Raw genomic sequence first — 17942 nt, 5'->3', positions numbered from 1 at the left:
TCCATGACTCACCCCAAAACAGAAATATTAGCCCTCTAAAAGAACGAGGCAGCTGCATGTGAAATGATGTGAAAAGATTTTAAAGAGTATTGTTAAATGCAAAAAGCGAGGGGCAGTGCACTTTTACTTTCTGTGTTAAAAAAAGAGAAGGAAATGTGCATGCCTATGTACTTTAGTGATATGATGGTGGTTGTCTGTGGAGGGGCGCTGGCTGGCTGGGGCTCGGGCAGGAGGGACTCCTTTTTTCACAGTGTGCTCATTTGTACCTTTTGAATTTTAAGCCATATACATGTATTACTTTTTTTTTTTTAAAGAGTAAGCAGAAAATTGGTGCTGATTCAAAAATCAGCACTCCAGGTCATTGTTCTGTTAAACATATTTCACTGCTTTCCGAGCAGATGGCTCTGGGAGGGGTTGGGCCAGGGCCAGGGGGCAGCCTCCCTCCCCTGTGGGTGTGTGGGGAGCCACGTGGGGCCCTGTCGCCAGGCACATGCCTGCAGCTGGGTCTTCCTGTGTGGCAGAAGGCCCAGGGTGTGGGACTGAGACTGGTGAAGAGTGGGCTCCAGTAGCCTGGCAGGGGCTGCACACACAGAGCAAGGTCATGGTCCTAATATCTGGGTCTGGCCTGGGCAGCTTTCCAGGGCAGACAGTCATGAGACAAAGGCTCGTCAGAAGCACCAGGAAAGGGCCTTCATCGCAGCTGCTTCTCTCCATTCATGGGACAATTCCGCAGCGAAACTTGGGACTAGAAAAGTCTAAGGTTCAGGAAACAGATTTGGAAGGGCCAGGGTTTCCTGGCCTGCTTGAGGCATCAGTGGGATGGAAAGAGCCCAAAGGAACCTGGGTTCTTAATCCTTCATCCATCTGCCTGGCTGAAATACAAAGATTCTTTTCAGAGCTCTCTCTGAAGTAGCCCTCCAGCTTTAGGACACACACAGCTTTGTGTGCAGGGACATTCCCTGTAGCCAAGCAAAAGTGACAGAGAGGCCCTTTCAGTTAACTGCAAAATAAGCAGGGCTCTGTCCAAAGACAGGGGCCCTTTGCCTCCTGGCCCCCTGGTAATTCATAGGCTGTCTGAGCACCGCTTACTGCCTACAGTCTATTGGATGAAGGTTTTTCAAATGCCATTTAGTCAATAATGCTTTATACACATTTATACAAAAAAAATATGTATGCATGCATGCAGATATTTTTAAGTCCAATAGCCTTTATACTTTCAAACACACTGACCTACAATTCTGTGTAGTCATATTCTTGACTAGCAAGATATATGATATACGATATAGATCAAATATTTGGTACAAGGTAATCAAACAAGATCTGCAGAAGGTTTGCAGTGACATAGTTACAAGAGTAATAATACGGCCTCCTTTTTTTTGCTTCTCTGAATCTGGGTCACCATTAAGTCCAATTAATTCTTTCCACCTATAGATGGTAACATCTGTACTCCCTTTTTTTGATGTGACTGATACATTCACTTACCAAGCATTTGGGGGCCCTACCATATGTCAGGCACTGTTCCAGGCCCCTCAGATATAGTGATGAACAAAATGGGCAAAGATCTATGGCCTTGTGAGGTTTGCATTCTGATGAGGAAACAGCCATTCACTGCGGTGGCAGGTGGGGACAGGGATGGAGAGAGGGGCGTCCAGACTTCCCCAGGGAGTGACTACTGAGTGGAAACCTGAGGGCTGTAAGTGAAGGAGTCACAGGGATATCTGGGCAGCAGGTTCTAGACAGAAGAGACAGCAACTCTCTTGTCCACTCTAGTTATGTTGCACTCACTTGGCAAAAGCCAGCCCTGGTTAGACCCAACTCTCCACCTACGCCACACCCACATCTGTGCTGCTGAACCTCCTCTGGAGAGACACATGCCCAGAGCTGGCTGGCCTCCTAGCAATTCAGGCCCAGGATCTCCGGTGGGGGTGGGGGTGGGGAGCACAGAGGACGCTTCATGCTTCCATCACAGATGCTTCTCCAGCCCATTCACTCTCTCCCCTAAACAGCCAGTTCCCAGCAACAGCTCCCTCGCCTCACTCTCAGCTAACTCTCCTTACCTCCTATCCTACCGAGAAAATGAATCAGAAGAGCTACCTACCACTCCAAGATGTCAACACCTTATACATGTACAGATCAGATTATTGCCCAAATCCTTGCTCCTTATTACCATGGAAGAAATGTGCCAGGGAGCCCAGCCCCCCTTTGCTTCCTAGGCATACCACTCCCCAAATCCTCCTCTCTCTCTCCTATATTAGCAATTCTCCTCCCCCAAGCCACCACCTCATTCACATCTGCAGAGAAACAGGAAGTACTATCTCCCATATTAAAAAAAAAATTTTTTTTTAATTCTCTCTTAATGGCACTTTTCCCTCCATTCCACGTTACCCAACAAAACTCTTGGGAAGAGTTGTTTGGACCCCTGCTACCTGTCTCCAACCTCTCTCCTTCCGTGTGCTCGGCTCCAAGTCTTTGCTCAGGTGTCACTTTCTCAGGGAGACCTTCCCTGACCATTGTATTGAAAACGGCACCCCCTCCTTATGTCCTCTTCCCGGCTTCATTTTCCCCCGTAGCTCTCATCACTTGCTAACACACACTATAAGGTATGTATCTGTTTTGTTTACTGTCTACCCCACCCCACCCCCACCCCCACCACTGGGATGTAAGTGCAAATAGGACAGTGATGTCTGCTAATTTGGTCAGGTGTCTGCCATATCCCCAGCACCTGGAAAAGGGCCCAGGGCATCAGAGGTGCCCAGCAGCGTTTGTTCAGTGAGTGAATGAATGCATGGTAAGGGCTGGGCGAGGAGCAGCAGGGACGTCACTGCTGCTGGAGCAGACTAAGCAGGGAGGATAGAGGGAAGTTAGGAGCGGTGGCAAGGGGCCTGATCACATTGAGTCAAGGAGAGGGTTTTACTCTAAGTGTAGTTTAGGACGCTGATGGAGGGTTTGGAGCTGCGGAGGGACGTGATCTGATTGATGTCACTGAGACTCTGGGCAGGTCAAGGTGAAAATCCCACATTTCGAGAGTGTGCTCATAGGCAGGCAATTCTTACATCCTTGTGCTCATGAAAATAGACTTCAAGGAAAAAAACAGGCTTAGAGGAAATTTCTGTGTTGATGGTGGCTTCTGTTATATAGAAATGGCTCTACAGGTAAAACAGAATGTAGGACATTTCTCATTCAACAAAATGCAACACAACAAAACGAAATGTTGGTAAACACACAGAACCATCCATGCTCTGCCCACTTTTTGATAAAAATATTTAGCTCTTCAGTATTTTGCTTTTTAAACAACTGGTGTGCAAGTATTAACACATTTTTTGAGATAGTAACCAACAGACATGTCTGAGAATATGGTACAGGCAAAACTGGCCTATATTAAATAACCACAGCTGGGATTCTATATGCTGGGCCCAGAATTTGAAAATGTTTCTGCCCCTTAAGCATTAAACAGCAGCAGTAAAATACCCAGCACTCCCCTGGCGGCGTCTGGCATTTCTAAGTACCCTTTCAGGCAGTATACTGTGTGGTCCAGTGCTCATGGGATGCAATCTTTATAAGCTGTTTTGTAAAGGTATAAGGTATTCCTTTACAAAACAGCTTATAGAGACTGACTGAGAGGGTACAAGATAGTCTGGCCAGGAAACATGTGGATTGTGGGTTTAAGTATATATGTTTAGTTGGTGGAGGTGATGCAGCTGCTTCTACAATTGCAGCGACAGTGGAGAATAAGGCCCACAGCATCTGAGCACGCCAGGCAAGGCCAAACGAGAGTGGGGGGATTTAGAAGGGGACCAAGCATTGTGGGCCCCGGCAGCTGCCAGGCTAGGATGAAAAGAGAAAACTGACTTGAAAGAGGTGCTGGCTGGTGTCTATGGCTCCTGCACCAGGGTCCAGCTTTTATAACTGAGCACACAGGAAGCTGGCTCTGGGCTTGCTAAACTTTGCACGGGGATGGCTGCATGTTCCCAGTGCTTCGTCAGCTCCTTCCCCCATACCGGGGGTCAGGCAAAGTGGGCCACAGCCTTCTGCTCTGATAGCTGTCCTCACCCCTCTGGGCAACCAGGGTCACTGCCACAGTGCTTCGAGGAAGCTTGGGACTTGGGACTCTAGACCAGTGGTTCTCAAGTGTGGTCCCTGACCCAGCAGCATCAGCATCCCCTGGGAGCTTGTTAGAGGTTCAAATTCTTAGGCTTCACCCCAGAACTGCTGAATCAGAAATGCTGCGGGTAGGTCCCAGCAACCAGCATGGAGTAAGTTCCCTAAGGAATTCTGATGCATGTTCCAGTTTGGGAACCACTGATGTGGACCAGTTCCCGGTGATGCAGCTGCTACTGGTTCTGGGCCCATACTTTGAAAACCAGTGTTCTAGAAATTTCATAAACAAATCACTCAATTTATGAGTAAATCCAGTTATAAATAACAAGTATTACTGAATACCTAAGAGCTGTTTGACATTGATTACCTCTGAACAAGGGGATTGTGGGCAACTTTTAAAAGTTGATGTATCTCTGAATGATTCAAAGTTGTTATTATAAACATGTATTACATTTGCAGATTAAAAAAAGATTTTTTTTAAAGTAAAAATACCTCATTCTGGTATAATTCTTTCCAGTAGTGCTTCTCAAACTTTACTGGGCAAACCATTTAGGAATCTTGTTAAAAATACAGATTCTGGTTCTGTAAGGTGGGGACAAGGGGAGGCAGGGCTGCGAGATTCTGAATTTTCAACAAGCTCCCTGGTGATTCCAGTCTCCTGGCCCATGAACCACACTTTGGATTTACAGAGTACAAAGCACTATCATGTGTATTACATTATTTGTCCCTTGTCACAACCCTGGCAAATAGATTCACTAATTCACTTATTCAACCATTAGATACTACGGCATACATAAACTGGGCATGCAGATATGGTCTAATGGGGTGGAAAACCAACCAACCACCAAAAAAACCACATGTAAACAGATAAATATAGTGATCAGAACTGATCAGGAAATAAAGACGGTGCGGAAAAAGAAGGGCTCTAGGAAGGGGTGATTTTGGCAGAGACGGCAAGGATGAGCCACGGAGAAGTTCAAAGCCCAGCTCTCGGAATACACCAGGAAGCTCCAGCAGCTAGCACGAAGGGAAGGAAGACCTCCAAACCAGAAAACCAGATGGGGGTGCGGGGAGGGAAGGGGAGGCGGGATGAAAGCAGGGCCCGCCGGGGCAGGAAGGCCGTGGTAGGGGGCCACTTCAATCCAAATCCGGGGTAAGCATTGAGGGAAGTGACTGGCCTGGTATTTGCCGTAGGATCACGCTGGCTGCTGTTCAGGAAGTGAAACCTCTCCAGAGTCACCTCAGAGGTGGTGCAGGGAGTGCTGGGCCATGCGAGGGCGCCCAGGAGTCAGGCCCGGCGCCCCCAGAGTCGCGTGGATCTATCTGGGGGGGTCAGGAATCTCCTCGTGAATAGCGAGCCATCAGGGCACGTGTGTTTTTTGCCTCAAACAAGCGCGCTCCGGGCAACAACATGACTTTTAACCCCCTTTCAGAGGACTTGGGCTCCCATCTACGCTTTGCTGGTCACGATGGCATCTTGGACACTTCCCCCTAGGTGGCCCAGTCTCCCTACCTGTCCGTGAGGACTTGGGCCAGCCCACGGCTGACACCCCGGATCGCCAATCCCGCACGCCGACTAGGGGCTAGGGTAAGGCTGGGGCGGAGGCGGCCACCCGGGAAACTAAGGCACGGTGGGGCGAGGAGCGCGTGCCCTCCACACTCCCGCCAGCTCCAGGCGGCACGTCTCGTGTCCACGCAAGCTGTTCCAGGCCGTCTGCCAGCGGTCTCCGCGGAGTGGCCCCCGCCCAGCGCTGCCAGAGCACCGGAGCTGGGTCGGGCTTCTCCGGGGGTGGCAGTGACGGCGGGGAACCCGGCGCCATCCCCGCGCTCCAGCGCAGGAAGAGGCGCGCGGGACACACCCCCAGGTTCCCCAGACCCTTTGGGCGCAGGCCTGCCCCCCGGCGCCCGCCGCTGCGCGCGCCGACCCCGCCCCCCGCCGGCGCCCCCGCCCCTCGGCCGCCTCCTCCGCCTCCGCCTCCGCCTCCTCGCAGGCCCGCGACGTGCCCGGCCAGCCACCGAGCGGCGGGGACGGCGGCCGGCGCACTCACTTCCGCGTCCCGCCGCCCTCCGGCCCGCGCGCGCCCAGCCACCACCGCCATCGGACAATAGGCCGCCCGCCCGGCTGCCATGAACTTCCTGCCGGGGCCCGGCCGGCCCGGGAGCCCCAGACCCTGATCCCTCTCCGCGCCGGCCAGGATCGCAGCTCCCCGCCACGAGGAGAAGCAGCGGAGGACCGAGCTCCCGGGACGTGCCCGCGCCTCCCGCCGCCGCGTCTTTGCTCCGGCCCGGCGGGTCCGCGGCCTCAGCACTCTTCGCTCTGAGCGACTTCACCCCGTCCAGCGCCTGCTGCCTTGTTGTGGGTTTCCGAGTTTGGTTGCTTAAGGAGGATGTGATTTTTTTTTTTCTCCTTGTTTCTTTTTCCTTTTATGATTTGAAACAGAGAAGAGAACTCACAGCCAGCTCGGACAGCGAAGTGCCACCAGCTGGCCCCACGTGGACACCGCCGAAGGGAAAGGAAATTGGAAACAAACTTGGTACAAGTGACTGAGGCCTTAACGTCCACTGGACTCTAAGGCCTGGGGTCATGACTCTCAGGCTGGGCAGGTGGAAGGCTTTACCTGTCCTGGGCTGGACTTGAGTCTCTGCCCTTGGCCAGCACCCCCACTGCCCCACCTCCACTCACTCAATACCCAGCATCTAGGCTAGGCCCTGGACACTCGTCAGCAGCATGGATAAGTATGATGACCTGGGCCTGGAGGCCAGTAAATTCATTGAGGACCTGAACATGTATGAGGCCTCCAAGGATGGACTCTTCCGAGTGGACAAGGGTGCAAGCAACAACCCCGAGTTTGAGGAAACACGCAGGGTGTTTGCCACCAAGATGGCCAAAATCCACCTCCAGCAGCAGCAACAGCTTCTACAGGAGGAGACTCTGCCCAGGGGGAGCCGAGGTCCCATTAACGGTGGGGGCCGCCTGGGCCCACAGGCCCACCGGGAAGCTGGTGGGGGCAGCAAGCTGACTGGGGACGGTGCTGCCAAGCCTCCTCTCGCTGCCTCGACAGTGGCCCCTGGGACAGCCACGACCATCGCGGCTGGGCAGCCCTTGTACCCACCCCAGGAGCAGAGGCCCAAGCCATATGTACGTAGCGCGAGGCAGGGCAGCCAGGACTGTGGATCCAAGGAGAGCATGGCGAGTTCTGAGATGTCTGCTTTCCATCGGCCAGGCCCCTGTGAGGATCCTTCCTGCCTCACCCACGGAGACTATTATGACAACCTCTCCTTGGCAAGCTCCAAGTGGGGCGACGAACCAGGAGTGTCCCCCAACATCAGGCTGGGTGTAGGAAGTGGGTGGTCTGGCACCCCAGGAAGTGACCCACCACTGTCCGCATCCTCCAGGGACCATCACCTATACCAGCAGCAGCTTTCCCTGAGCTCCAGCAGGTCATTAAAGAGTGGCCAGGATAGTGGTGTTGGTGGCCACAGCAGTGAGAAGCCAGCAGCTCTTTGGACCACGGCCTCCTCCCAGCGAGTGAGCCCTGGAATCCCTTCCCCAGGCCCAGAGAACGGAGCCCTGCCGAGGCCTGCTCAACCCAGGACCCCTTCTTTCTCAGCGCCCCTGGCCCTGAACCGCCCCAGTCAAGGAGCTCTTCCAAGAACAAACTCGGGAGTGGGGAGTGAGGTTTCAGGCATAATGCCCAAACCCACTGTGGATCCTCAACCCTGGTTCCAGGATGGGCCCAGATCTTACCTTTCTAGCTCTGTTCCTTCATCCTCGCCAGCCAGCATGGACAATATGCAGCTGGGTGCAGTCCCTGGACTGGTTCCCAAGCCTGGCTGTACAGACCCTGGCATTGGTCCCAAGCTCAGCCCCACCAGCCTTGTGCATCCAGTGATGTCGACCCTGCCTGAGTTATCTTGTAAAGAAGGTCCCTCTGGCTGGTCCTCAGATGGCAGTCTGGGGCCTGTGCTCCCGGAGAGCCCCAGCTCCCCCAGGGTGAGACTGCCCTGCCAGACCCTCATCCCGGGCCCTGAGCTTGGACCCACGGCTGCCGAATTGAAATTAGAAGCCCTCACCCAACGTCTGGAGCGTGAGATGGATGCTCACCCGAAGGCCGATTACTTTGGTGAGTGAGAGGCTGGTGTGGTTGCCCATGGTGGGTGATGGGGCCCCTGCCTCTGGGCATTTGGGGGCAGCACCCCCTACCAGGGATGCTGTAGCTCTCCTTGAGTGGCCTGCCTTTTTTTTTTTTTTTTTTTTTAATTTGGTTTCCTCTTTCAGCTGCTTCTTCTGAAACTTGAAAAGAAACTTGAAAGCATCCCTAGGCAGAAAGCGGATCTTGCAGCTGGGGGGTAGTTACCCATGTGCGGAGGGCGGGATTACTCATGACTGCTCCCAGAAAAGGGAAGTACTGTGATTTTGGATTTCAAGGGTTTTGGGGGTGACTTGGAGCCTCTCGCAGTGACTGGCTCAGGCAGGACTTGAATGGGCTTCTTAGGTCTAGGTACCCCTGAGTGTTCCATCGGTGGTTGGCTGGGCCAGGCTGGTCTGGCTGTTTGAGGACCAGTGGTCAGGCAGCTTCTCTCTGTGGCTCCCTGTGTGTGCGCATGTCTGCCTGCAGGTTCTGCGTTCAGCTGAGGGAGGTGAGACACTGACATGGAAGGCTTTGTTCCAGAGCATTAGTTTTCAAAGTGTAGTCTGGACCCTTAGCCTGGGAACTAGGTAGAAATGCAAATTCTTAGGCCCCACCCCAGACCTACTGCATTAGAAACTATGGGATGGGACCCAGCAATCAGCATTTTCACAAGCCAGTCTGGGATCCTGACATTCTGGGAAATTTGAGACCTGTGTATTAGGTACCTTCTAACTCAGCACCCCCACCCTGGCCAGGTTACACCCACAGTTGTGGCTCCCAAGAGGATGGAAGATGCTCCTTGCTGGTTTCACTCCAACTTGCAGGTTTTGTTTTACTCTTTTTAAAGCCACAAACTCTTGGAGACTGCTGGCTTCAGCTTTTTTTCTCCACACAGGGTTTGGAGGCAGCAGGAAAGCAGTGATATGCTTCCATTGAACAATGATGTAGCCATCTCATAGGAGAGATAACCAGAAAGACAGCCTAGTTTTAGAAGAATCTAAAGGTTGGTTTTATATAACTTTTTCATTTTTGAACCCTGCATCATTGAGGTCACAATTTCCCCACATGAGGCCCATGAGCCCTGGGAAGCTGCATGCCCTTGGGGTGGCAGCTCTGGCAAATGGAGGCAGGCAGGGCAGGGAAGGCCCTGGACAAGGAGGGTGACCGGCTTGCTGCTTTCCGTCTGCCACATTCTGTGTGAATGAATGATTCTGTCCTAAGGTGTTTGCAGGGATGGGGTCCGAGGCACTGGCGCTAGTACTGTGTTCTTGCTTCTCATGAGAGGGTCATGGGAACAGCTCTCACATCACCCCGAGCAGTCAGAGGTCAGCGTGACTGTTTACTGGTTTATGTTTTAGAGCACATAGTACCCTCTTACTGTGAGCCATCTCTTCTCCTTTGCAAATCCCCCACTTCGGGAGTAATACTTGGCTGGAAATACTGTGGGTTTTTTAGTTCAAACTGCAGTTAAATTGTTTTCTTCCTGATTTATTGAGATAGAATGGACACACAACATTGTATAAGTTTAAGGTGTACAGCATAGTGATTTGATTTACATACATCGTGAGTGATGATCACAGTGAGGTTAGTTAACATCCTTCATCTCATATAGGTACGAATTAAAGAAATAGGAAAAAATACTTTTTCCTTGTGATGAGAACTCGGGAATTACTCTCAACTTTCATATATAGCGCATAGCGGTGTTAATTATTTTATCATGCTGTACATTACATCCCTAGCACTTATTTAATCTTATAACTGGAAGTTTATACCTTTGACTGCCTTTGTTCAATTCCCTCTGTCCTGCTCTACCCTCCCTCCCACCTCTGGTAGCCACAAATCTTACCTCTTTTTCTGTGAGTTAGCTTTTGAAGTATAAATGACCTACACTGTGTTAGTTCCTATGACACAACATAGTGATTTCGATATTTCAGTATGTTTCAAACTGATCACCACAATTAAGTCTAGTTACGATGTCACCTTACAAAGATATTATGTAGTTGTTGACTATATCCCGCACACCATACATTTCATACCCATGACTCATTTATTTTGCAGCTGGAAGTATGTACCTTTCTCCCTCACCTACTTCTTTCCTCCCCTACCCCACTCCCCTCAGGCAATCAGCTGTTTGTTCTCTGTATCTATAACTCTGTTTATGTTTTGTCATGTCTGTTCATTTGTGTTGTTTTTTTTAGATTCCACATATACGTGAAATACATTATTTGTCTTGAATTTTTAATTCAAGCTTATTAAACAACACAACAGCAGTTTTATTCTTTCAAGGAGACAAGTTTACACACCGGATCAGAGCAGAGATCCTAGCTAACACTATCTATTCATTCAACCCATGTTTATTGAGCGGCTACTTTGTGCCACGGGGTACGTAATGAATAGGACAGACAGAAACCCCTGCTTCCCCAGAGCAGACAGTGCCGTAGAGGGAGACACTTGAATAAAATAAATAAGCAAGTATGAGGGAGAGAAATAGGAAGAGGAGAGGATGGCGCCTCGGGGCAGGGAGTGGTGGGGAAGTTTCTGGTTTTAAATCAGGTGATCAGGGAAGATCCCATCGAGAAGTGGCAGAAGTGGCATTGGACCTAGGCTCGGAGGAGGCGAAGGGCTGAACCCTGAGTCTGAGTCTGCCGTGGGAAAGGGCGTTCCCAGCAGGGCAGGCAGCAGGAGCAGGGGCCCTAAGGGCCTGGGCTGTGCCAGGCACGGTGCTAGACACTATTGAGTCATGTAACCTTAGGAAGCCCATTTCACTAACCTGGAAACTGAAGCTCAGAGAGGTTAGATTATTGATCCCAGGTCTCACAAGGGTACAGGGTGTAGCTGGTGTCTGAGACCCACAGTTGGGCCTCCCTGCCCATTCGTCTAACCGGCCTTGCCCAGCTGCCTCCCAAGCACCGATGTGAAAGCCTGCTTTATTTATTCGTTTGTTTGTTTTACTTATTTTTATGGTTGTTTTTTCCTTAATTGAGGTGACCTTCCTATAACATAAAATTAATCATTTTATTTAACTTGGAATTAATTTAAATAGTAATCGGTGGCATTTAGTGCATTCACCGTGTTGTGCAAACACCACCCCTATCTAGTTCCAAAACATTCTCATTACCTCCAGAGGAAACCCACACCCATACATCAGTTGCTTCCCAATCCCCCATCTCTCCCAGCCCCTGGCAACCACCAATCTACATTTTTTTCTCTCTGGCTTGACCTCTTCTGGATATTTCATATAGAGGGAATCATATTTAACTTATTTTTTAACTAAGCATTACATTCACATGTAGAAAATTCAAAAGACACAAAAACGCATAGAGTGAAAGATCTCCTTCCCACCCCGGTTTCCAGCCAAGCATTGTGGTATGATGAGTACATGTGTGTATCTCTCTGTGGGTCTCAGCCGTGGCCTGCAGTCCACCTGCTCTTTGCCTTTCCCTCTGAACAGTGTGTCTTGGCAGCTGTTGTACATCGGCACGCATTGAGCTGGCGCAGTGTCACCCTCTGTGGATGTGCCCTGGGTCACGTAAGCAGCCTCGTGTGGACTTCAGGCCAACTGCAAGGTGCAAGCCTAGCCTGTGACAAACTGCTAGGGGGACGGATTGCAGGGCTGGGGGCTTTGTGCCCTTCATTTATTTATTTATTTATTTTTTATTTATTTTTTTCATATTTATTTATTTTTAAATTTTATTTATTTGTTTATTATTTTTTGGAGGGTACACCAAGTTCAATCATCTGTTTTTATACACATATCCCTGTATTCCCTCCCTCCCTCGACTCCCCCCCACCCTCCCCGTCCCAGTCCTCTAAGGCATCTTCCATCCTCGAGTTGAACTCCCTTTGTTATACAACAACTTCCCACTGGCTATTTTATAGTTGGTAGTATATATATGTCTGTGCTACTCTTTCGCTTCGTCTCAGCTTCCCCTTCACCCCCCGCCCCCCCCAACCCTTGAGTTCTCCAGTCCATTCTCTGCATCTGCGTCCTTGTTCTTGTCTTGTCACTGAGTTCATTTTTAAAAACATTTATTTATTTATTCATTTATTTTTTATTTTTTGACTGTTTTGGGTCCTTGTTGCTGCGAGCAGGCTTTCTCTAGTTGTGGAGAGTGGGGGCTACTCTTCATTGCGGTGCACATGCTTCTCATCGCAGTGGCTTCTCTTGTTGTGGAGCACAGGCTCTGGGCATCCGGGCTTCAGTAGTTGCAGCACTTGGGCTCAGTAGTTGTGGCACACGGGCTTAATTTTTCCGCAGCATGTGGCATCTTCCCATACCAGGGATCAAACCCATGTCCTCTGCATTGGCAGGTGGATTCTTAACCACTGCACCACGAGGGAAGTCCCTTGTGCGCTTTAAATGTTGCCTGCTTGCCCTCCACAGAGCTCTTCCGGGGACCCTACTGCCCATCACGTAGGAGAAAGTCTGCTCCCACCTGCTTTGGCAGCTGAGCTTCCAGCCACTCTAACAGGACCGTCCGCATGGCCGAGGAGGACATCTCTCCTCTGAGCACCCAGCCATCAATGTGTGGCCCAGCCCTGCTGTGGGACTTTGAACAAACCCTAGTCCCTTCCAGGCCTCCCCCCTCCCCCTTAGAACGAGGCACTTGGCCAGTTGGGGGCTCACGTTGGCAGCTGTCTTTCTCTTCTCTACGTTTGGTGTTATTTGAAAGATTTTTGTCCGTCCAACACACTACATTTATTAAATAAGGATGAAATTTTACTTTCAAATAGATGAATATCTATTGATACAGGGCCCTTGCCAGAGAGAATCAGGGTAATGTAATGGTCACCATCGGAGTTGATGTAATTCCAGCCTGAAGCAAAGCAGAGTTGATGTTTGGGTTGGTTGCCTGGACCCCTTCCTGGGCATTTGACCTTGGGGAAGAGCTTGTGAATCCCCGCTACCATCTTGGAGGACACTTGGTTCTGAAGACATCTCAGTGTCCAGTTATTGATCAGCTTATCACCAAAGACTCTTGTGGCGCTTCCCATGGCCAGGTCTCTGTGGCTTTGGGACAGTTTGGTCCCAGGGAGGCATTTCTTCCCCCTCTTTCTTCTCCCATGTTCCTCTGTGGCCTCTTTGTGTCTTTCTGGCTTTGAGGAAAGAGTTAAGAACAAACTCTGATGCTGCTTGGAGAACACTGTTGGGTTTCCGCCTCCGTGGGCCTTGCACTTGGAAGATGCCACCCCGTGTGGTTGTTTTCACACCCCTGTCTGTGTTCACTGCAGAGGAAGCCAAGAGGCCCTCGTGCCTTTTGTTTACTTTCTTCCGTCTTTTCCTCCACGGTAGCCCTCTGTCCTCCTCACACTGGTCGTCTCCTCCCTTTCTAAGGAAGAAGGACACAAATAAACCACCTGTCACAGGCTGGGTTTGCTGGGAAGCTGACTGACCGTCTTTTCCTCCACGGTAGCCCTCTGTCCTCCTCACACTGGTCGTCTCCTCCCTTTCTAAGGAAGAAGGACACAAATAAACCACCTGTCACAGGCTGGGTTTGCTGGGAAGCTGACTGAGACAGAGCCTAGTGTTCAGGGGACTGACTAGGGGATGTGTTGGGACCATCGTGCGGAGGGAGGAGGAGGAAGCAGGAGTGAGCAGTGGCGAAGCCCCAGCTGCAGTGCGGGCCTGACAAGCCCGGGCCAACCCCAAGGGGGCGTGGGAGCTGGAAAAGCCCTTCACTGCTGCCCTGGGTTGGGGTGAGCCGGTCTGGCCTTCGTGCTTCCCTGTGGGCCGCCCCGGGTGGGGGTGACCAGGCGAGGTAGCGCTGAGTAGCTGGGGCAGTGCCCGAAGGGGCTGACAGGTGAGGCGCCCCCCGTACCCCCAGCAGCTGGGCCAAGGGTCCTTCAGTGAAGGAAGATCTGGGCCTCTGTCTGCCACATCCCCTGTCCTGGGCAGATAAGACCTCATTCACCGTGACCTTGGCCATGATTTTAATCATACTGACGTCTGTTGAGTGCCTGTATTTTACCTTCACAGCCAGACTCCATTATTCTCTGTTTACAGTTGAGAAACCAAGGCCATGATGTGCTCAAGACCACACAGGTGTCAGTGGTGGTGCTGCCACACCAGTTGGGGCTCTGACGGCTCACAGGGGAGAACTAGGTGGTCTTTCGGGGTTGAGTTCGATGCTTTCTGTTCGCCCCTCCAGATTCGCTCTCTGCCCAACTGCTGCAGGGGCATCCCTGCCCTTTCCAGACCTTCTTCCCCATGGTCAGGACTCTAGACCTGCAGCCCCTGGTGGGTGGGTCTGGGGGACCAGGCACTGCTAGTGCCACCCAGGAGAGCCTCAGTGGGGTGGCGAGGCAAGAGGAAGCTGGTTCCAGGGTCTCTGTCACCCAGCAAGTGGAAGAATGGGCCCTTCCCCACCTGCATGGGGAGAGAAGCACCTGCCTCTGTCTTTAGTTTTCCTGTCTTGGGTGGACATTCCTGCTGCAGTATTTGAACCCAGAAGACCATAACGGCAGACCTGCCTTAGCCTGGGAGCCGGAGAACGGGTGTGACTCCTCCTGGGGATGGCCCTCCCCTGCCAGGGGCCAGGGAGCCTGCCACACTTGATTTCATTTTACTAGCAACGCAGGAGGTGAGGTAACCAGTCCAGACAAGGAACCTGTAGATGTCCTATCTGCTCCCTCTCATCGGACAGTCTCCTCACCATCGAGCCGCACATTGTCTTAATGACCTTTTAAGCATGTCTTATCTGACTTTATTAGCAACAGATGCTTGCAATATGGGACTTAAGTCAAGCCTTGAATCAAAAATTGAGGGTGATTTTCAGAGCATTTGTCATATAAAAGGAAACAACATGGGCCAGTTCCATAGAAGGGCGGCCCCTCCGGAATTCAAGACAAGGGCCTGTGTGCACCCTAGAGGCTCTGCTTACCCCCCAGATATCAGGCATTGCAGTAAACCCAAACCAAATGCTGAAGTAGCAGAAGAGGGCAGAAGATCATTCACCATCTGGCCCTGTCTGAGTAGCTGGCAGGACCAAGTGTGGGAACTTTTGTCCACATTCCTCTTGGAGACATGGTGCCGTCATTCGGACCTGTTGGATCCAGGCTTCCATAGCCATGGAAGTAAATTTCTGATCCTTTGGTCTCTTTTGTAAATGACACTCAAAAACCCAATTCTGCCCATCTAGCCCAGTGGGTGCCCACCCTGAGACATAGAAACCCCCAGCCCGTTAGAAATTGGGTAGCTTACATGTATGTTTTTTCGTAGGCCAGATAATCTTCCCCTCAAAACGAAGAAGGTATATAGTTTAAACTTTCTGTTGATGTATAATATACATATCTCGTAGATACTCACAAAGTGAACACACCCAGCACTCAGGTCAAAGCACAGGGCACGACCCGTACCCAAGAAGGCCCCTGTCTCGTGCCTCCTTGTCGTCACCACCCCCCTCCAGGGATTGTTGTGACTTCTGACTGCCAATATGAGTCTCTGAGCAATCGTGTGGTTTGAAGTCACTGCTGAAACCTTGAGATAATTTGAAAACCTGTCACGGCAGGTTTTTGGCTGGATGGAGAGTGCATGGCTGAGCAGAGCCCAGCCGAGGCTGGGACAGCAAGGAGGGGGTGCATCGGCGGGGCCCTCCGGCGCCCTCTGTGAACAGGGGCGGCGCCTGTGTGGTCAGTGCTCAGAGTTCTGACCCCGTGTTCGTCCTCTGTGTTCTCCAAAGGGATGGACTTTTCAGCGTATGCTTTAGCCCTGTCCCTACTGGCCCGCTCTCCCCACAGGCTTTCTCTTCTAAGATTTTGGGGTGGGGGGACGATGAGCAACTCCCACAGTTATTCGGAGCGATTCATCTGTTCACTGAGTCCACATGTCGGCAAGCTGCACGTGTCCAGTCCCTGGGCTTGCTTGCTTTATTTTTTATTTATTTATTTATTTATTTATTTATTGGCTGCATTGGGTCTTCGTTGCTGTGCATGGGCTTTCTGTAGTTGCGGTGCCCAGGGGTTACGCTTCATTGTGGTACACTGGCTTCTCATTGCAGTGGCTTCTCTTGTTTTGAAGCATGGGCTCTAGGCATGCAGCCTTCCGTAGTTGTGGCACAGGGCTCAGTAGATGTGGCTTGCGGGCTCTAGAGCACAGGCTCCGTCGTTGTGGTGCACAGGCTTCGTTGCTCTGCAGCACATGGGATCTTCCCTGACCCGGGATCAAACCCACGTCCCCTGCATTGGCAGGCAGATTCTTAACCACTGAGCCCCCAGGGAAGTCCTCCTGTTGTGCTCTTAGCACTGGGCTTGGAAGGACACTGGAGGGTCAGACTCAGCCCATGCACCGCAGTGACAGCCACTCTTCTGTTAGCCCTCAGGTCCACACTTGGGGTGTCCCCCCAGCCCCGCCATGATCACCAGCTCCCTTTGCACCAGCCTCATCGCTGGTCCCTGAGCTTTTGGAGTTCCTCCCCACCGTGGGGCCCTTGCCCTTGCTGTTCCCCTGCCTACAACCTCTGGCCAGCATGGTGCTACACCCTTTCCATCCCCCTCGGTGTGGCGGGTGTCCAGCTGTAGCCCAGGCCAGTCCTGACAGCAGTTTCCCACGGCAGCTGCCTCGTCGCATCAGGCTGTCTCTCTGAGGTCCCCCCTCCTTGGGATGTTTCTGCTCTGTTCCTTTGTGACCAGGAAAATAATGTCTTGTTTTTCCCATCTACTTCTCCTGCTCTTTCAATTCATAATCCAGAACATCGAGTTGACCTTTTGACTTGGCTGTTCTTGCCAGAGGTTTTTTTTAAAAAAGTTATGTTTCTTTACATTTCTTGATTTATGGTGCCTGCTCAGGAGAAGGAACTGTGGAAGAAAGGCATGCATTTGGGAGTGAACCACCAGGTGTTCTGGGCCTACCAGCAGCCCCAGGTGTGATGTGGGGCCGCCTGCTCTTCCTCTGTGCCAAGCCAGGGCCACTTCCAAGGGCTCTTCCTGACCCAGAGTGCTGTGGCTGTGGCTGTGGGTACAGTCGGATGCCTGATTTTAGCTGATCAAGTAACAAGGGACTGGGCAACAGCATTGTCCACAGTGGCAAGAGCCCAGAAAGGCAGAGGGTTAAACGGCCTAACATCTCATCTCCCTTCCAGGCCTCTGCAGAATTAAAACACAACTTTCTTGTTTGTTTAGTTACAGTTACATTTTCAGTTGTAAGTGGTGATCATTTTTACCTTAGGTATTCTGGAAAATACACAAATTAAAACAAGAACCATGAATCACTGACATGTCTGCCACCCTTTAGAATAATCAGTGTTAAGATTTTCTGCAGAAAGTTTTCAGTCCCAGGTAGTGGCCAGAGCCCGTGGTGTTGCAGGATTCATGATGTGCTGTGGTTCTTGGAGCTAGAAGCCAGTTTGCTCTGCAGTGTGTATCTGATTAAAGTGAGATTAGGAAGGACTGAAGATCTTTTGTAGGAAACAGCCATACATGGGGAGCCACTAGTATTACAGGAATCAGCCACCTTAGAGGCCTTTTGAGGTTCTCATTCTGATTAAACTTGGGGGGGGACAGCAGGGAGCCCTGGCCATGGGGCTCACTGACCTTGTTTTTGCTGGCACATCCCAGGACACCTCCAAGGGCTCTTGTGGTGCCCTCAGTGTTTCTGGGTCTTAGGCTTGACATGGGACATGGGACAGTGGACTTGGGGCCATGCTTCAGGGCCCTACATAGTGGGGGTGCTTGGATGTCTGTTGAAGGAATGGAGGGGCTTCCGTTGGGGTGTGG

At 51.4% G+C, this 17942-nt stretch overlaps 1 protein-coding gene across 3 annotated transcripts in view; it reads left to right on the top strand.

Annotated features, from left to right (window-relative positions):
* Nucleotides 1-5883: 5883 nt before the first annotated feature.
* Nucleotides 5884-17942, top strand: part of LIMD1 (LIM domain containing 1) — a 74218-nt gene continuing 62159 nt past the window's right edge. Inside the window, exon 1 of one of the 3 annotated variants that reach the window (XM_057705552.1) lies at nt 5884-8222. In XM_057705552.1, the coding sequence (XP_057561535.1) occupies nt 6827-8222 (1396 nt within the window). In that variant the 5' untranslated portion in view covers nt 5884-6826. The remainder of the gene's footprint in view (nt 8223-17942) is intronic. The other 2 variants (XM_057705550.1, XM_057705551.1) reach the window with 2 other exon arrangements.

This window comes from Hippopotamus amphibius, chromosome 13, assembly GCF_030028045.1.
Source record: "Hippopotamus amphibius kiboko isolate mHipAmp2 chromosome 13, mHipAmp2.hap2, whole genome shotgun sequence".
NCBI classification, from domain to species: Eukaryota; Metazoa; Chordata; class Mammalia; order Artiodactyla; family Hippopotamidae; genus Hippopotamus; species Hippopotamus amphibius.
The sequence above is the reverse complement of the archived record's forward strand: the minus strand, read 5'-3'. Positions and strand labels throughout refer to the sequence as shown.